General features: G+C 37.6%; 2 protein-coding genes across 2 annotated transcripts in view; both read left to right on the top strand.

Moving 5' to 3' along the window:
• Nucleotides 1-3,469, top strand: part of ppme1 (protein phosphatase methylesterase 1) — a 4,560-nt gene extending 1,091 nt beyond the window's left edge. The window contains exons 3-14 of the mRNA XM_080866179.1: nt 1-65; nt 228-285; nt 399-450; nt 775-929; nt 1,499-1,589; nt 1,830-1,895; nt 1,990-2,116; nt 2,209-2,338; nt 2,445-2,489; nt 2,575-2,639; nt 2,777-2,844; nt 3,093-3,469. The exon at nt 1-65 is cut by the window's left edge and continues 26 nt beyond it. Of these exons, the coding sequence (XP_080722305.1) occupies nt 1-65; nt 228-285; nt 399-450; nt 775-929; nt 1,499-1,589; nt 1,830-1,895; nt 1,990-2,116; nt 2,209-2,338; nt 2,445-2,489; nt 2,575-2,639; nt 2,777-2,844; nt 3,093-3,096 (926 nt within the window). The 3' untranslated portion in view covers nt 3,097-3,469. The remainder of the gene's footprint in view (nt 66-227; nt 286-398; nt 451-774; nt 930-1,498; nt 1,590-1,829; nt 1,896-1,989; nt 2,117-2,208; nt 2,339-2,444; nt 2,490-2,574; nt 2,640-2,776; nt 2,845-3,092) is intronic.
• Nucleotides 3,470-6,638: 3,169 nt separating this feature from the next.
• On the top strand, nt 6,639-7,568 carry LOC308387122 (odorant receptor 131-2-like; the record flags this gene model as incomplete). The annotated part of the gene is made up of 1 exon (XM_080867020.1): nt 6,639-7,568. The coding sequence occupies one exon, from the start codon at nt 6,639-6,641 to the stop codon at nt 7,566-7,568; it is 930 nt and encodes a 309-aa protein (XP_080723146.1).
• Nucleotides 7,569-12,217: the final 4,649 nt, after the last annotated feature.

The following is a 12,217-nucleotide window of genomic DNA, read 5'->3' as shown; positions in this document are numbered from 1 at the left end:
ATGGTCCTGTGCTGCTCCTGCTTCACGGAGGAGGCCACTCTGCACTATCCTGGGCGGTGTTCACTGTGAGCTTCATAACTATTACAGACCCTTTATGATCTGTTAGCAGTCTACATTAAAGTTAACAGCAATGTTGGGCAGAATATTTATAAAGCTTTTTTTTTTTAATGTCAACATATCGTCTGTGATCTATTTAATTGAAATGATTTTTATCTATGTTCTTGCAGGCCATCATATACAGCAGGATTAATTGCAGGGTGGTAGCTATGGACCTCCGAGCTCATGGTAGGTTGCAGGACACAGCAAGTTTTTATTTTTGCACGTGGTTAGAGGATTATGGCATTCTTTGCCTCAGCGTACATGGATCAAATGAGTTAAATCTCTGTCATCACCTGCAGGTGACACTAAAGTGAAAAATCCTGAAGATCTCTCTGCAGATACGATGGCGAAGTAAGTCTTTAAGAGAACACAGTTTTTTGTGGGAATGGTTTTTAAACATCTGCTTCTTGGGTTTACATCACAGGAACATATGGGACGCCACAGAAGGTGGTGATGATCCAGCAGGCATGAGTTTAATTAAGAAAGTTTTGATTTCACCGCTCATTAAACGTGGGAAGAGTGTGGTGACTTCCTGTGGCTCACATTTGGATTATTGATTGCGGTGTAAAATGTAAAAAGTAGTTACAAGCTTCCTGATTAGAGTTTCAATCATAACTGAAAAACAGGCTGACAGGTTATATTCTTGCTTCTTTTTCTTTTTTTTCTTCCCCAAAGGGATATTGGCAAAGTGGTGGAGGCACTTTATGGAGACAACCCACCTCCAATCATGCTTATTGGACACAGCATGGGAGGGGCCATTGCAGTTCACACTGCCACTGCCAATCATATACCATCCCTGCTTGGTCTGTGCGTCATTGACGTCGTAGAGGGTAAGCTCCACAGATAAGTGCATATTTCCAAAGTCGTTAAAGACAAATCCTGCGAGTTGCTTTGGTAACGCCTCAGGTCACTTATTTGGGCAGTTACTTTGAGGCCCTTACCTAAAGACTGAGGAGACTGAAAATGGCTTAAATGATCCACAAGTTGTTCTTCTATTCTGAATGGGCAAAGTCACATGTCAGTACAACTTCATTAACAGTCCAAATTTGATCAGTGACTGGCTTGTTCTACTAAGAGCACTTGAACAAATATTATGCTAATCAATGCTCTCAATACTGGGAACAAAGAAAAACAATGAGTATACTTAAACACTTAACTGTGTGCACGAGTCTATGCAACAACATGAGCAGATCACATGATTGGGTCTTTTCCAGTACAGGATGCTCTCATTGATTTTTATGAGAGCATTTGCCATTTCTTTCTTCTTTTTTTTTTTTTGTTAGTTGTTTAGTTTTTTTTAATGATGTAAAATGTAAGTTATTATGCTGAATATTGTTAATAAATGCCATAAGCACTAATTGTGGGTTTGTTAAATAATTTTGTTTGTGTTAACACTCAGGGACAGCAATGGATGCTTTGAACAGTATGCAGAATTTCCTCAGAAGTCGGCCAAAAACATTTAGATCTCTGGAAAATGCGATTGAGTGGAGGTAAATGTTAAACAGTGAGCCACACTGCTGCATCTTTTTGTTTGATTAGATTACATCATACATATATATTCTGTCTTTTAGTTTGCAAATTGTGCCAAGTGTTATTTGTCCAAAGCACACTGAAATAACTTCTTTATTTATTTATTTATTTGTTCGTTGCAGTTCCTTACCTTGAAGAGCTTCAATTCTTAATTGTTGTATACAAGTGCCTAAAGGTGTTCTTCACCTTTTTCCTTTCAGTGTGAAGAGCGGCCAGATCCGAAACATCGAGTCAGCCCGGGTGTCCATGGGAGGCCAAGTGAAAAAGTGTGTCTGGGCTCTCTCTTCTCTGCAGTTTTTTTCCGTGTGGGTTTGTGGCTTTAACTGACCATTTCAATTTCCTCTCTTGTGACTTTTACAGATGTGAGGAATCCAGCAGCAGTTCAGGGGTGTCTAATAGCATTGGTGAAGGTATTATAGAAGAAGAGGAAGATGAGGAAGCAGAAGAAGAATCCAGCAAGAAAAGAGCAAAGGAGGATGACCAGGAGGTTTGGTCTCTTGCTTCTTAGTTTTCTCTTGTCATCTGTGTTTTGGAAAGAGATTGAAAGCTATAAAAGAGTATTTGAATTCTTTCACACAGACGAAAAAGGAGAGCATCTTCACCTGGAGAGTAGAGCTTTCCAAGACAGAAAAATATTGGGAGGGTTGGTTCAAGGGTCTGTCTGCCCTCTTTCTCACCACCCCTGTGCCAAAACTGCTCCTTCTCGCAGGTTTGATTTATTCTTTTTTTTTTTTTTTTTCTCAAATATCTAGTAGTTTAAATAGGACACACACACTGACTGCACAGTTTCACGCCTGACTTATCTCGTTGTACAGGAATAGACAGGCTTGACAAAGATCTTACCATTGGACAGATGCAGGGTAAAGTGCACAGATTGTTTCTCCCTTTTTTTTTGCAATTTTCTGTAAGAATAAACGCATTTAAAAAAATATTATTTGTTTGCAGGAAAGTTTCAGATGCAGGTCCTCCCTCAGTGCGGTCACGCTGTTCACGAGGATGCACCTGAGAAAGTGAGCGTTCTTACCCGAATTTACTGGCACTGTACTCATGTCAGAGGCCCATAACGTTATATATTTATGTATGCGTGCTGCATGTTGTTATGTCTGTTTTCAATGTTTTAACTTGCTCCTCTGACATCTGTTGCTAGGTAGCAGATGCACTAGCAACATTTATGGTTCGGCACAAATTCACTGAGTTTAAGGAGGGATACCTGTGGTAAGTGAGCTCACTACTAAGGAATGAGGTTGTTAAATTTCCAAGAGATGCATTAATTATATGTAGAATAATATGATAATCGTTTCAGTTCTGCTTTAACAATAAAAATCTAGATTTTTAAATTGGTTGATAAGGAATTTATCCTTGCTTGTTCCTGTCAGGGAGGCTGGAATAAATGGTAATGGTAGAGACACATGAAGAATTCACCTAATCTTACTTGATTCCATTTTTCTTATCTTTTTCTGCAGCTAATTTCCAGTTTTGCGTCTACATATAGCCAGCAGCCGTAGAAGAAGTGTCTCAAGATTTATCAACATCATTGTCCAATTAAGGAAAATATAGCTGCTATTATTATTATTATTATTATTATTATTATTATTATTATTATGCTTTTGTCATGTTGATATTTTTGCCTTTCTGCTTTGCCTTATTTTTATTTTAAATCATCAGATTTGCTTGTATGTTTCCTTTTTGTTTATATATTTTTTTTTAAATTTCTGATTTGTAATGTTCTCCTGTTTTATTTTGAGTGATTGCATCATTATTAATGTGTGTTTAATGTTTGAATTTAAACAGTGATTAAAGATGGATACAGCCAGTAGTGTCACCCAGTCTTTTAATATGTGCGTGTTAATATGCATGTTGTACTTAATTCTAGTTTTCTATCGTTTCTATGCTGTTCGCACTAGAATAACTACTAGAACGTTCTGCTGTTCTGAGTGAGTTCTGGTTGTTAGTCCCTTTTTTTTTTTTCTTTTTTATCCAGTAGGTGAATTAAGTTGACCAGGTGCCCCAGTTTGTAAAAGCCTGAATGGCACATTCAGCTCTTGTCCAGCAATGTTTCAACACATTGTTTACAACACCTAGATTATTGAATCTTGGACACAGTTGGGTGTTCCAGCAGGAAAATGATGTTAAAATCGGTTTTGGAATGTATAAAGCACGCTAACAGTGAGTATCCTCGACACTACTGAAAATATGTCCACTGCATTTAAAAGTTGGTCTGTGCCAAGAAACCCAAAAATTTACATGATTTCTGTCAAAAAGAGTGGTAAAAATATTCAGCCAGAATTACGCCAGAAGTTTGTTGATGGCTACCAAAAGCATGTAGTTGAGGTCCAACTAGCCAACAGGGGTTCAACCAAATATTAGCAGAGAAAATGTGCACATTTGAGCCAGTGTGGATACGAGATTTATGCTGTACAATCATTCATGATATTACCATGGCATTCATTCCCATCATTATTTTTTGTGAAGCATGTGTAGCTCATGTATGTAATTAGCCGGATCAGTGGCAGTATGAAATTGTATTAAACATTTCTTTTACAAAATCATCACAGATATGCAAACAAGTCTGAGATTCTGCAGATTAGAAATCCAAGGTTGGCTGCAATTTCTAAACTTTATGAAAAAGGTGACATCTTTTTCCTCATGTCCTTCATACACTCCGTGGGATAACAAAAGGTTTTTAATTGTCCCACAGTGAATTATCAGAGTGAGAAATATGTTGCAGAGATGTGCAGTATAAACACCTGAATTATTAATGAGCCATAATGACTGTCCTCCAAAGAGCTGAAGCCTCTGAGATTATTTTGTGATCCGAGTCTGTAAACAGAGCTGACGTGCACCGCTCCCAACAGGGGCAAAGTTTATGGGCCCGGCAAATTATGTTTTTGTTTTTTTTATTATTGATTGATTTATTTATTTTTTTAGAAAAGAAGAAAAAAATACAGCAAAAAACAACTTCGCTGTCAGCGTTAGTTACACAACTCCAGCCTCATGAAAATGCAGGAGCTGTCCATGATGCAGTGGTGCTGAAATACTAAAACGGGGTCAACAAATTGGTCCCTTCTATCAATAAAACTCCACTATATTACATGATATTACCTTATAGTGAATATCTGTCCAATGTATTGATGGGCCAGGGTGTTTAATACCTAATCTCGCAATATGACACAATTCATGATCCTCAGAGGATAAAACAGACCTGATGTGAGTAAAAAAAAGGTCACTATGTAGTGTAATGACATTTCTACTTTGAGTTCAATTCTACATACGTAAGGCGTAATTGACGACTCCTTTGAACAGACATTACAAATAATAGCAAATAAATAATACATTAGCTCACTGAATTGGCACTGCGTGATCAAATCTTTAGGATCCCTGCTATAAACAAATCTGAAATGCCTTTATATTGCTTGCCTTCAGCAAACAGTGCAGAACTGAGCCCAGCAAGCTCACTAGATTTAATGTAATGGGCACTCATGATATAACATTGTCCTCTGGAGCTGTACCTAAGGCCCAGCTTTCAAGACAGTTTTCCTCTGCACAAAATAGAGCAGGTATCAGTGGGACTGGGCCACAAAAATAAATAAGAAAACTGTAGTTTTTTTTGTTTGTTTGTTTGTTCTTTGCCTTAGCTTCTCTGGTGACTCATTTGACTGAAATAATGGCTGCTTGGGGCAAAGTTTATGGGCGCAGCAAATTATGTTTCATTTTTTATTTGCTTTGTTTTAGAAAAGAAGAAAAGAAAATTACAATCTGTGTCACACTGCACTTCTGTTCTCTGTTGGTTTTGAAAGCATAATGTACATTAATCAAGGATCCATGAAGAAATGTCCGGAGTTACTGTTTTCTCTTACAATCTGACTGAAAAGATCCAGTTGGGTTTTATTATCGTCTAGGTGAATCATCTTATTATGAAAAACAAGAGTAAGGTGATATTAGTGCTGTCAGCAAAAAGAACTAAAAACAACAAGCCTCCAGCAGCGTTAGACCCAAAAGAAAAAAGAAATGTTTTTAAAATTCATATCTGCTGCCACAAACGGCATATTAAATATATGTTTGTCATGTGATTCCCTTTTCAGGCTTATTTGTGTCATCAACTATTCACAGATCAAACTCAAACAGCATCACTGATCTCTTTAATGACTCACATTAAACTGCCTATTAAAAGAATATCTGCTTCTGGAGTGTTGGTGCAGCTCACTGGGTTGAGCAGGCAGCTTGTGTGCTGTAGAGCAACAACAGAGGTCTGGGTATAATCACCCCATGTAATTTGCTGCATGTCTTCTCCCATGCTCTTTTTGAATGATAATTATAAAATTTCAAGAAAACAAAATATGTTAAAATGGATATCTAATTCCTGCACAGTTCCCTAAACAGGAAAATGTCACGAGAAGAGAAGAGCCCTTTATTGTCATTGTACATGTACAATAAAATTATGGGTGTTCCACACCAACTGTGCATGAATAACATGTAAATGGTAAGACAGCAGGAATAAATAACAAAACAGGAGAAATATATACAAAACAAGTGAAGGTCACAGAATGTAGAACAAACTGTGTGATATCCTTTAATGGTAAGTGGAGTAAAAAGTAGATGGAAAGATAACATCAGTTAGACAACTTGGCCAAACTTTCACTCCACAGCTAATGCAGAGTATTGAGTGGTTGTGACGCTGATACAGATGGTGATGTCAGGACATGGCTCACCTATAAAAAGGACATGACAGGCTGCTCTTCTTTCCTCACATTTGTTCACCGAAACGTGTTTGCCAAATGAAGTCAAACCATACAGGTGACATGTAAGTAATATGTCTACAAAGCATATAACTTCATATTATCCATCTACGTTTGGCACATAATTCTCACTTTGATGCTGTTTTTTTTTTTTGTGATATTTGACAGAATCATCTTGCACAATCTACACTTTTCGGAATTGTTTATAATATTAAAAATCAGTCCGTGTTTGTGTTTTTCATGCCTTTGCAGACACGGTGCGAAACTGCAGTCATGAATGCCACAACGGCCGAGTTCCAGTCGTTGCCGTTTCAGACTTCAGTCAAAGCTGCGCTGTCTATGTTGCCGTGTTTCTTCTTCCTGTATGTAAATGCCATCATGATGTTTGCCCTGTTGAAGAAGCCTCTGTTACTAGAGTCCTCCCGGTACATCCTGTTTGGTCATTTGCTCATGTGTGACTCTGTGCAGCTGCTGCTGACTATGCTGCTTTACATCTTTGCCGTGATGATGGTCAGAATGATCAACTATGTTTGTGTTTTTGTCTCACTGCTTGCGGCCGTCACTGTTAAAATGTCTCCTCTCAACCTTGCCGTGATGTCTTTGGAGAGATATGTTGCAGTTTGTTTTCCGCTGAGGCACCCCAGCTTTGCCACGCCGAGGTCGACGGGTAAAGCCATTGCCGTTATGTGGATAGTGGCGTCCTTAGACTCATTCATACAACTTTTCCTGTTTGTCAGGATGGAGAAGACGATCTTCCCTATGCAGTCGTTCTGCATCAGAAACAGTGTTTTTCGCCTAGAAGTTTATGTGACTTTAAACATGGCCTTCACCATTCTCTATTTTGTGTTTGTGAGTATGATTATTATCTATACATACACTGCAATCATGATCACTGTGAAGTCAGCCTCATCTAGAGGGCGTCATACCAATAAGGCACCCAAGACAGTGCTGCTACATCTGCTTCAGCTGTGGCTGTATCTCACCTCCACCCTGTTCAATATGATAAACCCCAGCATGATGTTGAAAGTGCCTCCTGATATGGCTATTCATGCTCAGTACGTCCTCTTTGTGGGTCTCATCATTTTCCCAAAGTGCTTGAGCCCACTCATATACGGCCTCAGAGATCAAACTCTCTGCCGTGTCTTCAAATACTATTTTACATTTGGCTTTAGAGCCAGTGTTAAACCATCACCTTTGTCCTGATTTCAGCGCTAACTGTGTTCTAACTGTGTGGTTTAGGGGTTACAGCCTATGATATGTTTTTATAAAAATTTGATCTAGCCAGAGACAAAGATGGTTTTTTTTGTTTATGTTACAGAATTACAGATATTGAAAGTTCAACATAGTTTTGAATATTTATCCTTGTATATGAACTTAAGCTCTGCAGGGTAGATTGTATTTATTCATTACAATATCTGTCTTCTACTAGCTTTATTGTCTAATCTCCTGTTATAATAAAGAACAAAAAAATATGTTAAAATTACATCTGATTCTGGTGTAGTTGCTGCATGGACACACTCTAAATGTGGCTGATTTCACAAGAATCACAAGGTTTTAGAAATGTTATCCAGTGAGAGTTATTTTTGCGTATTTATGTTACAGAATTGGAGATACTGAATATTTTTATGCACATTTGAAGTGCCACTTAGTTTTGAGTATTTATCCATAACAGAATTTGAGGACATATCAGTACTCATATCCTTTCTAAGATCAGTTCTTTTTATTGCACTATTAAAGTTCTGCAGGGTCGGCTTTGCTTAGTCATTTCAAAGACATGAAGTGCAGCAGCCTTTCAGTCTCTTTTTTATCGTTATATGTTGCTTATCAGGTAATTTGATTATCAATTTTAGGGATGACTTTTATTATTTAATAGTAATAATGACAAATGTGCAAAAAAAAGAGACTTATTTGTAAGTTAATTTATACTTATGGGTTGGGGGTGAGTAAAACTAAAGCAAAGTTATGGTACAAACATGTTGATTCAAACAGTGCAATTAACTATCTCTATATTACATGTCATGAAATATAAAATCTATACAAGAAATAATAATATCATTTACTTTTTGACTGTGTTGCTCATGTGTGATTATGCATTAACATGTGTCATAAAGGGAAAAACAAACAAAAAAAAAAGAAAAAGAGATGTTCATACTTTTATTCAAGTCTTTCTTTCCCTTAATTATGAAAAACAAAAGCATTTCAAACTCATCTGCGTACGTCATCTTATCCTTTGTGGAAATACTTTGCATTCAAGGTCGGGCAAGAATAACTGCTGGTGTAAAAAGAAGGAAAGTGTTTGTCTGTGGAATCGCTTTACTTATATAAGAAAATATTAAATACTAAAAGAGATACATAGACTTTTTTTTCAATTTGATTTTTTTTTTTTAAATGATGTAACCTCATAATAGATCTCTCTGCCTTTTGATTTTTTTTCACACAAACAGACAAACTGATTTTAAGATTTAAAGATGATAATAATAATATTTCAAGTCTACAATTGTTAGTGGCTTTTTTATCAAGTCTTTACCTTTTGCTGGGGGTGTGTTAGTTAAACCGGAAAGATGAAACGCATGTTATTTAACCTTGAATAAAACATTATAGAGTCACTATAAAGTAACTATTTAATAATATAATTATCTGTAACATATTTCATGATGATCAGGTTCAATTTCATTAAATCTACAATAGAAAAAACTGCAGTAAAAGTAAGTCTAAATCTGCATGTAAAAAGTTCATTGTTTTAGCCAGCAGATGTCACCTTTGCTTTGTAAGTGGTTGCAGAAGCTGTGGCTCCAGCTGCAGCCCTTTCATTTCAGTCTGTGGTATGTAAGCAGCCGGATCATGAACTCTTCTATGATTTAGTCTAACTTATTCCATCAGTACGGCATTTAGAATATCTGATCTGACTGGTAAAATTCCTTTTCCCTCTTTCTCACAATGCACACAGACACTTGTGTAGGAGAAAGAGCTTAGACAGAGCGCAGGGAGAGGGAACAATTTATGTGGGTAAACAGGGAGGTAAGTACTGACCCACAGAATAAAAGAAGCATCTGAGCAGGAGGTGGACTAATTTAACCGATCTTTACTCCGCTGCAAACTTGAAGCCCTCTCAATACCTCTCTGGCCTTCATGAAAGAGCACTTGAACAGCTGAAAAACATTCCAGAGCGAGAAAGTACCTGGTGACAGAGAGCGGCTTCAGTTTAGAGAGAGAGCGGGAGGGAAAGGTTCTTATCATGAGCATGAAACCATTCACAGGCTAACCCAAGAAAGTGGATTCTGTGGGCTTTTTTATTTTTATTATTAATGGCAGCTTTCTTTGGAGTTCCAATATTACTTTTGATGATACAAGTTATGGATCTCCCTTTCTGCTGTTCACAGGAAGCGCATCCAGAGGAGAGCTAAAGATAAAGAAGAGATGGCACAGACAGACAGAAAGCTTATCTTTGTGTTTGTTAATTAAAGATAAGACGTGGGAGAAAAACCATTGCTTTGCTGTTGCTCACACATATGGGGGACTGATTTTTTGTTTGCATATTACAGTGCAAAGCAGAATTCCTTCTCCTAAATCCCTGTGCTTGCCACATATTTATTTGTGTATCCTGATTTGACAAATTGTAGAAGCATTTGTAAGCAATTAGGATAAAATGGAAATTCAGTTGTCTTAATAAACCGCTGATGAAAGAAAATGAAATGAATGAAACACACAGAGCATATAATTTACAAAGAAAAATAAAAAAGGTATACCATTGTCGAATATTATAATGGATGGAAAGGTTTACCGCTTCTTGTGAAGGGTTGTGGAAAAGTCAGGGGGGACTTTCTAATGTACAAGTGATGCTATAGAAGAAGAGTCAAAATCGAATTACAGAGTCTTTTAGCACACTCTTCACTCTCCCTCATCTCAGTTTCTCAGAACACATGACAACATATAGCTTTCAAGTTGATGCACTGCACTCAAGGCAATATTTTCTGAATGAATTTAGAAACAATGGGAATATTCAATGCATTTTTACTCACTTCAGTAGAGAGCCAAAGAGACGTGCTATAATGCTCGCGTGCACACGGACGTGCGCAGCCGTTCGCACTATAGAGCTGCAGATGAATGTCATGGTGGGGGAGTAATTGTATCCCCTGTGACTCGAATTAAAGCACTGACCTGGTTAGCTTTCTGTCAGCAAGAAGGGGTGGGGGTGCTGCCCCCACAATTCCCACCCACATTAACTCTTCAAAGATTAACTTGTTGACTGACTGGACCATGAGGAGCACCCTGAGCCACAGAATCATGGAAGTGACACACCCAGGGATAGCCTTGGGAAGAGAAAATGTTAACAAGTGCTTAATAGCCATCTTCTTCTCATCTGCTGATAAAAACAGAACACGCATTGGGAGATGAGTTGTTTCTTTCATTTTAGCAATGCAGTGATAGTAAGGCAGATTTGGAAGGGCTTCACTACAAACTCCTGAACGCCACAGATACATTGCCCGGTGGCATGCCAAATCATGCCAGTTTCATGAATTTCATTTCTTTACGTGGGGGCCACGAGCAGGTTAAACAGCCTTGACCTTTGTTTTTACTGCAGACCTTTTGATTTGTCATTGCAGAAAAAATAGAGGTGGAAGTAATAACATTATCAATGATTCAGTTAGATGTAAGTGTCCCAGAAGGGCCATAATGACTTGCTCATGCAATGTGCCATGGAAAACCCACGCTAAATGTAACTGGGGCATTATTAATGATATTAATTACACCTGTGCCGCCCAATAACCAGTGAATTACAAGCATGAATGCCTTTGCCACCAGCACCTTTTACATAACAGTTCAAAAGGAAAACAGAGGACTGCTCAGAGTTATCGGGGTTGATGTTTTTTGGATAATATCTTTAATTTTCTTTAACAACAACAACAACAAAAAAAGCTGGGCAGCATGCTAGTGCAGCGGTTAGCACCACAAGAAGGTCAAATTCAGCCTGGGACCTTTCTCTAAGGAGTTCGTGTGTTTCCCCTGTGCATCTGTGGGTTCTCTCTGAGCACTCAGGGTTCCTCCCACAGTTCAAAGACATGCATGGGGTTAGGTTAACTGGTGATTCTAAATTGACTGTAAGCACAAGCAATGGCAGACATGAAAAAGCAAACTCCTCTAAAATAAAACATGGAAAAATAAAACATGGGGAAAAAAAGAACACCGGTTCAAATACTGCATGGTTGAGATAAAGTCCAAGTTATTTACAAAGTCGAGAATGTTCCCAAACCTTTTTAAATATTTTTGTTTGGTTAATTTTATTCTGTTGTTTTGGTTCTAACAAAGCAAAGCTCTTATCTTTTTAGCACTCAGTAAACTGACAATGATTTGTTTTTGTTCATTTCTATTATGATTATTTCCTTTTGGAAACAAACCAAGTAAAAACAAATTAGCTGGATCTGAAATACTCTTCTCACATCACCTACTGTTTTCTAAAATATTTTAATGTCTCTCTACACTTCCAAACACAGTGAAACAGCATTACAGTGAATTGTATGTCTGGCATGTTTTTATCATATGATTTGACCTGGGAGGAGTTACATATGTTTAAAGGAGCCAGTAACAGTTTGTAAATCAGAGGTGTATATTCACCATGCCAGTCTGAACTCCATGCATGCTGATTTCCAATCCTATGCTGAGATTTAAGTTTCCACATATTTGTCTGACATTTTGTGAACTCCCTGATGAACAGGATGTCAGCACTGTGATATGATGCCCTTTTTAAAAAGTACTCCATCATCATTATTACGACAAATATATTTAGGGGGAGGTCTAATACATGAATTATGATGTTTTAATCACATTTTCAACCGAATTTTTTCAGAGAAAAA

Source organism: Rhamphochromis sp. 'chilingali' (genome assembly GCF_963969265.1).
Source record: "Rhamphochromis sp. 'chilingali' genome assembly, chromosome: 19".
Classification (NCBI taxonomy): domain Eukaryota; kingdom Metazoa; phylum Chordata; class Actinopteri; order Cichliformes; family Cichlidae; genus Rhamphochromis; species Rhamphochromis sp. 'chilingali'.
Note: the sequence above shows the minus strand (reverse complement) of the source record. Positions and strands in the feature narration are given on the sequence as shown.